This window comes from Globicephala melas, chromosome 18 (genome assembly GCF_963455315.2).
Source record: "Globicephala melas chromosome 18, mGloMel1.2, whole genome shotgun sequence".
NCBI classification, from domain to species: Eukaryota; Metazoa; Chordata; class Mammalia; order Artiodactyla; family Delphinidae; genus Globicephala; species Globicephala melas.
Window position 1 is genome coordinate 76,599,985 of NC_083331.1, and position 13,385 is coordinate 76,613,369.

The 13,385-nt window shown below is 57.0% G+C and overlaps 1 protein-coding gene across 2 annotated transcripts in view; it reads left to right on the top strand.

The window, feature by feature from the left end:
- Positions 1-11,693, top strand: part of COL4A2 (collagen type IV alpha 2 chain) — a 177,364-nt gene extending 165,671 nt beyond the window's left edge. For both annotated transcript variants that reach the window (XM_030856756.3, XM_060287724.2), the window contains exons 40-48: positions 1,425-1,550; positions 3,676-3,792; positions 4,319-4,480; positions 4,595-4,693; positions 4,936-5,082; positions 5,229-5,345; positions 6,593-6,784; positions 7,796-8,082; positions 10,555-11,693. In XM_030856756.3, coding sequence (XP_030712616.2) covers positions 1,425-1,550; positions 3,676-3,792; positions 4,319-4,480; positions 4,595-4,693; positions 4,936-5,082; positions 5,229-5,345; positions 6,593-6,784; positions 7,796-8,082; positions 10,555-10,812 — 1,505 coding nt within the window. In that variant the 3' untranslated portion in view covers positions 10,813-11,693. The remainder of the gene's footprint in view (positions 1-1,424; positions 1,551-3,675; positions 3,793-4,318; positions 4,481-4,594; positions 4,694-4,935; positions 5,083-5,228; positions 5,346-6,592; positions 6,785-7,795; positions 8,083-10,554) is intronic.
- Positions 11,694-13,385: the final 1,692 nt, after the last annotated feature.

A 13,385-nucleotide genomic window follows, 5' to 3' on the forward strand; every position in this document is an offset into this window, starting at 1 on the left:
AGTCCCGTCTGGCTCCTCCCCCAAAACGCTGCAGACGGGGTCCCAACCAACAGGGAGTTAGTTACTCCTCCCAGGTCTGGAGGTGGGAAGCTTGGGGTGGGTGCCATTGCGGCAGAGTCCGGGTGAGGACCCTCTTCCCGGCTTCTCGCTGTGTCCGCACGCGGTGGAGAAGGAGAGCGAGCTCTCTGGTATCTCTTCTTATAAGGACGCCAATCCTATCAGGGGCCCTTTCACCCCAGACGCCTCCCAAAGGGCCCCCTCCAGACCCCATCACATGGCGGGTTAGGGCTTTGACAGATGGGTTTAGAAAAGACAGTTCCCTTCACAGCAGTGGCGTATGGGGGGTTTGGCGGGGCGGGGTGTTCCGTAAGGAGAAGAAAGTGAGACCTTTAAGAAATTGTGAGAAGCTGCTCTTGGAAGTTATCATGACCCTTTTTTTCCTGAAGGAGATACAAAGCCCGTCCTTGCCAAAAGCCAGTGACAGAATGAGGTCTGCGTGATTAGCCCCTTCTGGGATCTCAGAATGCCATCTGCGTGTCCATCGATTCCTCAAGGGGGATGAGATCCCCTTTGTGCAGAAAGCTTCCTTTTTACCCTTGTCCCCCTCTGGGAAGATGCCATCACATGTGCAAAACTCTCAGTGGCTTCCCTGAAATTTCTTTATTTTAAATTTAGTTCCTTTCATCTTAAATCTTAATGCCCTGTCTTTGCATTTAATTTCTAAAATGTATTAATTGGACTAATAATACTTGTAGGGCATATTATTAATATATGTTTTTTAAGGACAATTGTTTTCAGATTATAAAAGTTCATGCTGAGTAGACAAAAGCTTTAAAAAATACACTTAAGCAAAAGAAAAAAAAATACCCATAGTTCCACCACTGCTTTTAGAATATTCTCTTTATAGATGTTTTACGTAATCAAACGTTCATCTGTCTACAGGTAAATTTGGATGTGTGGAATCATATGTGAATTCACACACTCATGCTTCAGTTCACATTTCAATTCGAGTTTAGATGGTCAAGTTATGTCACTGACACCGACTACTTTGAGCCCCTGATGTGGGAACAGGGAAGGTTTTCAATAGCATTTCCCTTTTCAGCCTAACTCAGGCTTAGCACCAGGAGCCCGGGGCCCTCGGCAGGTCTCAGCTGCAGGACCGTCTGCGTCCTGGAATCTGGGATTTTTCCGAGGGTCCTCGGTGGTCTCCCCTATAAAGCAAAGGGGTTCAGTTACGATCCCCAGGATTCCTTCCAAGTGGCAGGGTCTGGGGCACCAAGGCCACCTCGGAAGCTGACGTCTCCACGGCTGCCATTGGGTTCTCTGTTTCTGGGTCTGACTGAGAGCGTTACTATCCCTCCACTCATGAAAACGGACTCTGCCCGGTCAAAGACACTGACATCTGCTTGTCAACCCGGCCACAGGTGCGGACATCCACGGGGACGCCGGCTTACCAGGTCCTGCCGGGGCCAGGGGTGACCCAGGAGAGGCCAACACCCTTCCAGGCCCCGCAGGACCCCCGGGACGGAAAGGGGAGCGTGGAGTCCCAGGTGAGGCCAACACCCCAGTATCACCATCTGCACCCCCAGAACCACAGTGTCCGTGAGTCTGAGAGATGAGAGGCTGGGGGCAGGGCAGGTGCCGGCTCCTCTAGGGAGGATTTCTTGTGGCAAACCTCCCACTAGCGTTCCATCGTTTATACTCCGTCATAATCGTACTCCGCTGGGGTTAGCTATTGACCACACTCCCTTGTAGGACAGATAAGATCACACTCCATCCCCTCGGTGCCCCCACCCGGCACAGGGCCCTGGCTGTGACACGCGCACGGGAGTGTTGGATAGATGAGTGGATGAACGCACCACAGCCCCTGAGCTGTGCCTGCGCGCCAGGCCTGGGCCGTGGTGGGAGCAGCCAGGTGGTCTCAGCCGCTAAGCACGAGCCCCAGCCCCACCCCCTGCCCATCCACCAGCAAACCAGGCTCGACCTAAACTGAGAGGGAAGCGCCCCAGCAGGTGCTTTCGGCCCAGCACCTGTCTCCTGATGGCCGGGGCCCGCACCCACCCCCAGCTCAGCCCAGCATGCTGTCCACGGGTGCCGTCTGGGCAGCCGGCAGGGGTGCTGGACCAGACGGGCCCGTCACCCCTGGGCTTCCGAGACCAGGGCCTGAGCGCCCGTGCTCTGGGCAGAATTACCCCCGAAGCTAGACCCATCGACACCCAAAGGAGAAGCCAGGCCCTGAGGAGGCCGGAGACCCTGATCTCCTATGGGGGGTGGGTATCTCAAGGCCCACGGACCGCATCATCTGATTCTCCAGGGTCTGTCACCTTCCTCTCCCCTTTCATTAAGTGCAAAGTCCAGAATTCCCTGATATCCCAGCCCCACAGCACTGATCTGAAGGCAGGAGGAGGAGGAAGGCCGGCCAGCTGGGGCCTTTGTGAGTCCTGGGGGGCGGCGTGCGGTTCACACAGCCCACCCAGGGCTGAGGACCCAGGCTTAGGCCACCAGCACAGCCCAGCCAGGGCCGAGGACCTAGGCTCAGGCCACCCGCACAGCCCACCCAGGGCTGAGGACCCAGCACAGCCCAGCCAGGGCTGAGGACCCAGGCTCAGGCCAGCAGCACAGCCCACCCAGGGCTGAGGATCCAGGCTCAGGCCACCTGCACAGCCCACCCAGGGCCGAGGACCCAGCACAGCCCACCCAGGGCTGAGGACCCAGCACAGCCCAGCCAGGGGTGAGGATCCAGGCTCAGGCCACCTGCACAGCCCACCCAGGGCCGAGGACCCAGCACAGCCCACCCAGGGCTGAGGACCCAGCACAGCCCAGCCAGGGGTGAGGATCCAGGCTCAGGCCACCTGCACAGCCCACCCAGGGCCGAGGACCCAGCCTCAGGCCACCCGCACAGGACCACCAGCACTGTAGCTGAGGCCTGAGGCAAGCGCGTATAACACAGTTTTCTTTGTGAAGCACATCCCAGCCTTCCTGAAACTGGACAGCACTTCCGCGTGACACTTGGGGGCCACTCTCAACAGTGAAATCACCCACAAAAAGCACAGAAGTGCAGAAAACGTGGCACGAAATAGACAGTAGGAGGATCCTTGCTGACACTCTGAGCTGGGACTCACTCTCTCCCTCCCGCGTGTCCAAGAGCGCTGCGGGTATTGACTGGGGGTCACCAGTAAATCTCAGTTGGGGAAGCAGGATGGCAAGTACAGAATCTGTGGGCAGTGAGGACGGACTCTGCCCGGGACGCTGGACATCGTCGGGATCCAGGATCCTGAACGACGGCACGGGGAGGCCTGAAATACCAGCGCCGGGCACCCTGAGCCTTCCCACGACGGGTGCTCTCTGGGCCAAAAGGGCTGCCCTGTCAGTGACGCCCTCCCCTCAGGGTAGGGCCAGGTAGCCCCATCAGCTGTCCCTTGAGCAGGTAGCATGCCGGTGAGGACAATATCCCAGCAGAGGCAGGTCCACGGGACCCTCTAGGCAGCAAGAGGGGGCTGGTGGGAGTGGGGACAGGCAGTGCGGCCCCTCTCTCCCCAGACCCGCCCTGAGAGCCGGCGCTGGGCGCCTTCCATCACTGCTTCTCCTTGTTGGCCCTGCTCCTGGACAGGTGAGGGAGGAAACAAGGTGAAACGCTGGGTGCTGGTACTAACCAACTTCTATCTCCCTCCTAAGGGGAACGAGGCCCGGTTGGGAGCCCAGGACTTCAGGGGTTTCCAGGCATCACCCCCCCTTCCAACATCTCTGGGTTACCAGGTGACGTAGGCGCGCCTGGGATTTTTGGCCTGGAAGGTAAGCAGGGCTCACACTGGGATACATTGGAATCTCTGGGGACAGGAGCTGGCCACGACCTGATTGCTTGAGGGATAGAACGCTTTCGTTGTCCCCTTGAGGGCATGACGCTGAGTGAAATAAGCCAGACAGAAAAGGACACATACCGTCTGATAGGAGCTCCCTAAGTGACCACATTCATAGAGACAGAAAGCAGATAGTGGGGGCCAGGAGCCGGGGGAGGGGCAGTTGGTGTTCAGTGGGGACAGAGCTTCCGCTGGGAAGATGAACAAGTTCAGAGAAGGATGGTGGTGACGGCTGCACAGCAGCGTGAATGCACCTCAGGCCACGGAACTGTACACTTAAAAATGGTTAAAATGTTAACGTTTATGTTACGTGTATTTTACCACAATACAAAGCAAAGCTGCCCAGCGTTACACACTCGCCAAAGCCGGTCCCCTGAATGGGTGACTTGCATCCAGCCTCCCGGCCGTGACTGTGCCTTCCTGCTGTGTACACTTACCTTTCTTGGGACTGATGCCAACAGGTTATCGAGGTCCCCAGGGGCCACCTGGGCCCGTGGCTCTTCCTGGAATCAAAGGAGATGAGGGGAGTCCAGGAGCCCCCGGAAACCCGGGGACCAAAGGATGGGTCGGGGACTCCGGGCCCCAGGGCCGGCCTGGCGTGTTCGGGCTCCTGGGAGAAAAAGGTAAGGGTCGGTGCCCGTGGGGGGCTCCTCTCAGGGAGGCTGGCGGCACTGGTCAGAGATGGCCAGAGCCCCCGCCCAGCCTCACGTGTCCTCAACGTCCTGCTTGTCCGGAAGGGCCCAGAGGGGAGCAAGGATTCATGGGCAACACAGGCGCCGCCGGGAGTGTGGGAGACCGAGGCCCCAAAGGACCCAAAGGAGATCGAGGACTCCCGGGTAAGTGAGTCTCAGAGGGGGCGCCCCTGAGGTCATTCTGTCACAGGGATGTGGTGGTGACGGGTCGTTGGAAGGGCTCTGAGCGCCTTGCAGGCGGGCTATCACCCACCCCCCCTCTAGAGAGCGCCGTGGCTCAAAGGAAGCTCCGGAATTGGTTCAGTGGGTCAAAAACGGAATAGAGACCAGAGCAAGAGAGCAAAGTGGTCCTCACGCATCATCTGGTCTTTCTTTTCCCTTTCCAGGTGCCCCGGGTGCTGTGGGCGCCCCGGGGATTGCAGGAATCCCCCAGAGGGTTGCCATCCAGCGGGGGCCAGTGGGTCCGCAGGGAAGGAGAGGCCCTCCGGGGCCTCAGGGGGAGATGGGACCCCAGGGCCGCCCGGGAGAACCAGGTAGGAGCACTGCTGCGGGGCCACACCTCGTTTCCTGTTGCTTTGCTTTCACTTCTGTTCCCCTGCTGGGAAGCACTGGCTGGGCACCCGTGATGGAGCACCGCATTCTTCCCGGGGCTCTGACGCGTGTCTCGGTGGCTGTGCAGGTTTCCGCGGGACTCCAGGGAAGGCAGGGCCCCAGGGAAGAGGCGGCGTGTCAGCTGTTCCCGGGTTCCGAGGAGACCAGGGGCCCATGGGGCTGCAGGGGCCCATTGGCTACGAAGGTGAGTGATGGTGACAGAGGGGGCAGAGGGCAGGGAGCTTCCTCCAGGTCCCGCTGTGAGTCTGCTGAATGGACTGTGGTGTACGGGGAGGGGTCAGATGAGCCCCGAGGTGAGCAGAGATGAGGGGCTGCACCCCCTAGCCCAGAGCCTGGGGCCCCCGCTGCAGCCTGGGTCCTGGGCAAGGCCCATATACCTGCGCCCACCCGGTGTCCCCTGCACCTGGCAGAACACCTGGCACAGAGTCCCCAGGACAGGCCGGCCTCCTTCCTTCCTCTGAGACATCTGCAGGTGCCTCAGAGAAGGAAGCAGCGGACATATTTCGAGAGACAAGATTCCTAAAGTTCTTGAAGGCCGGAAACTATGAACTGAAAGTCACCGATTACATTACAGGAGCCGCTGTGAAGTCTTATGTCATCGACTTCTTAAAATTATTTGCACGTGTGCAGGGTGGGATAGGCCAGAAATAATAGCAATTCATGCAAAAAAAAAAAAGTCTTGCGAGTTGGTGTAATCCACCTGCGCTCGGTTTGAGCCCGAGGTGTGAGCACCGTGCTGACAGTAAAGGCGGGCTGCACGGTCAGCACCCAGATCCAGGAAGCACACGGCGACCCACGGCCAGGAGTGTAAAATGCGGGGGATGCAACCCGAGACACGCATGGCGGGGCGGGGGCGGCGCAGCCAGGCCAGGGGCCAAGACAGTGCAGGGTGGACGGCACGTCCTCAGAAAGGCAGGGGCACCCAGGACGGCTGATTCCAGAGGTCTGAAGGGGTGTCCTGTTGGGGGCAGATCAGCCGTTCTGCAGCGTCAGGGCCAGAATCGGGCCCCCGGGTGGACATCTGGGGAGGTGGGCTTCCAGCCTTGGGAATGGCCGCTCCCAGAAGCATCAGCAGGGGGCCTGCCGCCTGGGGTAGAGGAGGTGGGCGGGGCTGGACACGGTGCTTCCGTGACCCTTCTGACTTCCTGATGCTCATTCCTGCTCAGAACGGGGCGCCCTGGGGGGACGGCTCGCGGGGGAGGCTGAGTCCCTGCCCCTTGTTCACTCCCATCATTGTGGTCCCACGTTAGGGCACGGGGATGGGGTGTGGGCCTCCTCAGGAGGCTCCTGGTCCCAAAGGGCAGAGCCACTGAGACCCCGGCCCCTGGGGAAAGGCAGAGCAGGGCTGTGAATGTTGCCACGCGTGCAGCCAGCACGCGGGCCGCGGTCCGCACGGCAGCTGCAAGGCGGCCTCTTTGTCTCGGGTCCCAGGGGAGCCAGGCCGCCCCGGGAGCCCCGGCCTGCCCGGCATGCCCGGCCGCAGCGTCAGCATCGGACACCTCCTGGTGAAGCACAGCCAGACGGAGCAGGACCCCATGTGCCCCGTGGGCATGAACAAGCTCTGGAGCGGATACAGCCTGCTGTACTTCGAGGGCCAGGAGAAGGCCCACAACCAGGATCTGGGTAGGTACCGCCCGCCAAGCTCGGCCAGCCCCGCTGGCCACAGTGAGGTCGCTGAGTCCTCGGGAGGCACCGAGATGCCCCCAACCTGGGGTCGGGAAGCAGACTCTGCCTCGTAGCCCTCAGCGGCCTCCGCGGGCTCACGCGGCCCAGCCTCTCGCTGCCCCGTGCCCTGGAGGCCACTGGCGGTTCCCCGTCATTCTTGCTTCTGGCTCCGCGGTGTGTAAGCAGTCAGGCCGGGGCCATGAGGGGCTGGGAGGCACTTAGAACCCCGCAGCGTGGATATGGGGCTGTGTGTGCTGGTATCTTTCCAAGGAAGCCTGGTTGCCAAAAGGAATTTAAAAGACCTAACAGCCCGTAGAAAACATGGCCAACACATACTAAAATTGGGGGCTTGGAGGGAGGGTGGCCATGGGTGTGGTGGGGGATCTGTTGGGCTGAACCCGATGATTTGCGCACCTTCCCGTCTAGATAAGTTGTTTTTTTTTTTTTTTTAAGTGAGACATAGCAAACAAGAATAAGGGCCTAAAACAGCAGAGACAGGGCAAGGCCAGCACAGGGCCCGGCAGGCCTCAGGGCAGAGCAGACACCCGGCTCAGCTGGAAAGCAGTCAGTGTGAAAGGGGAAATAACTCACTCTGGCCCTAAGATGAAGTTGGTGGAGTTATTTGGGGGGCACAGTAAGCAGAGTCCATCTGGGAGGCACCTGGGTGCCATGAGCCAGGCCCCTATCTGGGATGCCATCGGTGGGTGCTGGGGGCTGGCGCTTTAAGACCCCCCGACACGGGCCTCACCGGGGTGCTGTTCGCCAAGTCGCCCCTCCCTCTGACCCAGCCTGGTCCTGAGGTGTGCGGGAACCTCGGAAGGGCACAGTGCCGGTGGAGTCAGCCCCTGAGGGATTGGAAAGCCCGAGCCCGCCCTCCACCCCGCCCCGCACACGGCTGACCCCCGCGGGGGGCCTGGAGGGGCATCCTCCCGGCATGCTCGGCCGTGACGGTCCCTCCCTGCACCGCAGGGCTGGCGGGCTCCTGCCTGGCCCGGTTCAGCACGATGCCCTTCCTGTACTGCAACCCTGGCGACATCTGCTACTACGCCAGCCGCAACGACAAGTCCTACTGGCTCTCCACCACCGCCCCGCTGCCCATGATGCCTGTGGCCGAGGAGGACATCAGGCCCTACATCAGCCGCTGCTCCGTGTGCGAGGCCCCGGCCGTTGCCATTGCCGTCCACAGCCAGGACGTCTCCATCCCCCACTGCCCGGCTGGATGGCGGAGCCTGTGGATCGGATATTCCTTCCTCATGGTACGTGGTGCTTGCCTGCTGTCTCTCAGCCCGCGGGCCCAGGTGCACACGGAGTTCCTCTCCCCAGTCACATCCTGGCCTTTGTAAGACTCATCAGGGCAGTTGTCCAGGTTGTGCACTACACAAGGGCACCTGGCCCAGGGGAGGAGTGAGAGCTGGAACACAGCCTGCGTTTTGCTCATTGAGCCGTGTTAGGCCTGGAGCTGCCTCCACCCAGAAGGGACCCATGAATTTGCCACCAGGCCTTTGTACAGCCTTAATTAGGATAAATTTGGCTGTCATGATAGCATCTGTTACAATTTTCCTGTTTACCGTCAGAGGGAGAAAGGAAAGTCCAGTGGGGAGGGTGGGTCTTGTATTGAATTTATATTTATTATGACTGTCGTAATTCCACTATATTGACCGGATGCCCAACGTGTTAAATATTTCATAAATTATATTAATAACATTTTATATATATATACATATATATGTATATATTATACCAAGTTTGCTAATCTTATCAAAACAACAGAAAAAAAACTGGATTCTGGAAAAGGAAGGAGAAGACAAACAAGTGTTGCTTTTTAACATTTTTAAGGTATTGCTGCTGCAATAACTTAAAGCAACAGGATACTAAGTTCTGTGCTGGGACAGGCAACGGTCTGCTTTTCAGGAGCTAATCATGTCAGGGGGCTTTGGTGGATGGACAGAGCTCTGCTCCCATCGAGAAATTCAAAAATGAAAAACAAGCCTCTTCCTTGTGAAGGGAGTGATTACACTGTATCCAGAAAGGTCAGACAGCCCTTCTTTTATCAGCAATTACATCTTGAGCTGTGTCATGGGATAAGGGATAAGCCCACATGATCCTCAGTAAGTGCCTCCTTCCAGCCTGGCCCTTGACACCCCCAAGGCGGGTGACAGAGGACCATGGTCCGCTCACCCCGCTGTACAGCCACGGCAGCACTGAGGCTGCCCACACCTTCCCTTCCAAGAACACCTGCTGGCACAGACGCCGGAGAGCCAGCACACGGCTTAGTGTCCCCCTGCCTGTCTGGAGGACGGTCCCTGTCTTGTCTGCACACAAGACGCACTTTGCTCCATCGCTGCCACAGCAGCAAAGACGTCAGCCCCCCCCCTCGCCTCAGTGATCCCTCTCGAAGCTGGTCTGGTGGCGACTGTAAGTCTCCAGCAGGCCATTGGTTTACTTTTTCCTTTCGATTCAAATGAGGTCCTCACAGGCCGAGTGTCCAATGAGTGATTCTCTTAAGAGACATCAGCTGCTTGAGTCCCAAAGCCAGAGGCTTGTCCGCTGAGGCGAGCACATTGGAAAAGGGGTGTGTGTGTGCATGTGTGTCTGCACGCGTGTGTGTGTGTGTGTGTGCATATGCATGGGGGGACCAGCAGGGCCTCGGCTCCTTCAGGCCAAAGCGGGGCTTGAGCTGCCCCATGAAGACACGCCTGCTTGTCTGTCGACAACACACAGCAGCTCTGCCTGGGAAGCTTCCGCATTCTGTGAGCAGAAAACTATTCAGAGGTTTTTGTTCTTTGCTGCTTCATTTGAAGAAAAGGTTAAACTGGGCTTCTGCCCAGATATCTCACAGGACAGGTTAACCTGTGCCCTGCCCACCGTGGCTGAGGTGTTCCTGTTCTAAATTCGTGGGTTCTGACACCACACTTACCACGGGGCTGGCTGGACCGAGCCAGATGACACGTTTTAGAGAGAAGCTTTGAGATCCGGGGCCCCGCCATGCCCCTTCGTCAAAGCTAAACATGTTTATGAAACCGAGAGAAAGCAGAACTTGAAAGTGGCAAAGAAAATCCCCCCAACCCTTGGCCAGGTCTCCCAGGCAGAATCATCTCAAGCAACCAGTTGCTAATTTAACAACCCTCTGATTGACAAAAAACTGATTACACTAGTATTATGTGTTCACTGTAGAAACATCAGCAAGTAGAGCTTTTCTTAAAAAAATAATAAAATTCAAAGCACCCGTGCTCCCCCTTCATAAGCGTTGGCAAAGGAGGAGAGCAGGAAGCACTTTGGTGCTTAATTTTTTTGTTTTTTCTTTTGTTTTGTTTTTTTTGGCTTTGCCGCACGGCTTGCGGGATCTTAGTTCCCTGACCAGGAATCGAACCTGGGCCTTCGGCAGTGAGAGCTCGGAGTCCTAACCACTGGACGGCCAGGGAATTCCCTGGTGCTTAATTTTAACAGACCCTCTGGTTCTGACCCACATGTTGATTTTATTTTTTTTAATTGACTTTATTGAAGCGTAGTTGACTTACCGTGTTGTGTTAATTTCCACCGTACGGCACAGTGACTCGGTTATACACACACATACATTCTCTTTCATATTCTTTCCCCTGATGGTTTATCCAGGATATTGCACAGAGCCCCCTGTGCTCTACAGCAGGACCTTGCTGTTTTATTTTTCCTTTAAAAGAAAAAGCTAACGTGTCGGCATCTCTTCCGCCCCGTCCCCCTACCCTGCACAGCACACGGCCGCGGGCGACGAAGGGGGCGGCCAGTCGCTGGTGTCACCGGGCAGCTGCCTGGAGGACTTCCGAGCCACGCCGTTCATCGAGTGCAACGGCGCCCGAGGCACCTGCCACTACTATGCCAACAAGTACAGCTTCTGGCTCACCACCATCCCCGAGCAGAGCTTCCAGGGCTCACCCTCGGCCGACACACTCAAGGCCGGCCTCATTCGCACGCACATCAGCCGCTGCCAGGTGTGCATGAAGAACCTGTGATGTCGGGGCCACCCCGCCGGACACGCTTCTCCAGGGGACACGCAGCTGGGGGGCCACTTTGGTGCTTATCCTTAACTTATTACCTCAGATGCCGACCCAAAAATTGACTTCATTTTTTTTCTTTAAAAAACAAACCAAAAGAATAATAAAATAAGGGCTACCAAAGGAATTCGGCACCAGCACTTCGACCAAATAACCCCGTGGCATCCAAGGCGCTGCCCACTCTCCCCACATCTGTAGCATCTGTAGGACACCCTGACCCCCCCAAAATGGAAAACCGTGAACCCTCCCTCTCAGGCCATCCGTACTAGATGGTTCCACGCTCAGTGTAGCTAACTTCTTCCTGTGTATCTATGTAGTCACTGCAGTCCCAGCCGCCACTGATAACCCACTTATTGAACTCCACGGGGAGGTATAGACAGAGGAGGCCGTGCAGCCTGCGGGCTCCTGAGCTCACCCCCGCTGCTCCCACTCGGGGGGCTCCTGGGGGTGGATGCAGCCCTGCTCTCCGAGCCCCCATAGTGACGGCGCCCTCTTCTCCCAAACGCCGACATCGCGAAGGATCCTGGTCCCCTCGGGAAGGCCGACTGTGCCTTATGTTTTAAAAGCCACTGATGTCCGCACACCAGCTATCACTCTTCCCACCACCCCTTACAGACCGTTGGGTTCGGCAAAACTCACATAGAAGCGAAGACCTTCTCACTGTCTGTTGTCAGCCAGGCTGCGTGGCAGCAAACTTTGTAGGGTCGGAAGTGATGCTTCCACTGCCCCCAGGCCGTCCCTGGACATTTACCCTCCGTACTCTGTGCAGAATTGTATTCCTCTGACTACTCCATCCTCTGTAACGACCCCCAAATAAAAGTTCGTTTTGAACATTTTTATACCCCGAGTCATTGCCTGCCTAATTTTCTCGAGTCCATAGAGCACAGACTTTGCCGCGAACCCCAAAACACTGCATCCGGGCCCAAGTGCGAGCCCTGCACCCAGCTCGGCACCGCGCAGCTGTTTTTTCCCAAGTTTCAGCAGACTGAACACAAGCCTGTGTTGGTGTCATTCGTTTCCCAGGGAACTGTGTTTGTGTTTATAATGCGTTAGTGGTTACACAAGACACCCGCACCATCACTCATGGGGATTAGCAAGATGGGTACCAGTCACTCACCAGCCCCAGCACAACATCCCAACAAAATCCCAGTGTTTCCAAGATATAGCCTCCAAGACACATTTCCGGGTTCAGTTTCTCTGGAACCTGGCTGACCTTCAGGCACCCAGCTCACAGAATTTATTTTTACCCTTTAAAATTCAATCTCATATTAAACTTTTTCTAAGTACAATTTCTACAGTTAAGGTGACAATGTTACAATAATAATTCCACATGATAATGTTACTCGAAGGAGATCAGCACCTCCCTGGCCTGCATACCCCCAGCGGCCGCCCAGGACGAGGACTCTGCTCCGGAGGGTTAAGTGGGGACGTGACTCCAGGCAGTGGAATGGGACCTGGGCAGAGCGACCCAGGAAGCAGGGCACCTCACTAAGGGGGCTGCCACTGTGGAGGGCTCAGGGTTCAATCCTGCGGGGACCCACCGAGGGAGGCCACAGAAGGACACTCAGATGGTCCCCCCCAGGCGTGGGAAAGGCCCATTTTCAGCCTCCAGCTCTTGCCCCGAAGGGTCAGGCTGCCTCACATGTCCGGGGCTAAGTGGGCTCCTCGCACCCCAGGTGGAGGTATCAGAGAACCAGGGAAAGCCGATGGTAGGCTACACCTGTGGATATCTGGTTTCCGTAGCAACAGCTGCAGCGGAAGAGGTGAGCCTAGAGGCTGAGGCCGGGGCCTGAAAGATGCCCAGCACGGGGAGGTGAGGGCGCAGCTGTTTTAAAGATTCTTTAAATTGTATAGTGTCTTGTGATTTTCAAAAGTTTCATATGCACGATTTCATATGGTTTAGCTGTGATGCCTCTGTGAGGTTCGCACATCAGAGGTAGGTGCCCGGCATTAAACACTGAACCTCACACCTAAAATACATACGGCGAGAAGACCAAGATCCCGATACGTAATTGTATTCCAAAATGTCGACCATCAAATATAAACCAAACACAAATACTCCATAACCCCAACACCTGTTTGTGCAACGAAGCTCATGACCCTGTGCAAGGACAGCAGGTGAAGATTCCTAGTCTGGGGCAAACAGCCAACCTTCTGAACCTTGAAAATTCAAGCTCTGCCCTTCACAGACCCTCGCATGTTGCGTGAGATTTTTCTGGTCTAGTTTCTCAGGGCTGAGAGGAACCGCCACCCCGGAAGCTAAGTGTACGTGAGTGGCTGACGCTGCCCCCCCACCATTTTCCAGAGAGTGGGTGCCCTGAGGTTAGAATCACTGTCTCGCGACTGCTTCATAAGGTGGCTTTCCTCACCCCTCGCACAGACGATGCCAGGACCCATGTTAAACCAGAGGAGATGCTTCTGGAAGCATGCTGGCTGGTCGGAGGGGCACCAGGAAAGACGGAGAAAGTCCTGGAATATCGCTCCAGCTTCCCGCTGCCTAAGAGCGAGTCCGGAGGACCCCGGGGCAGCTC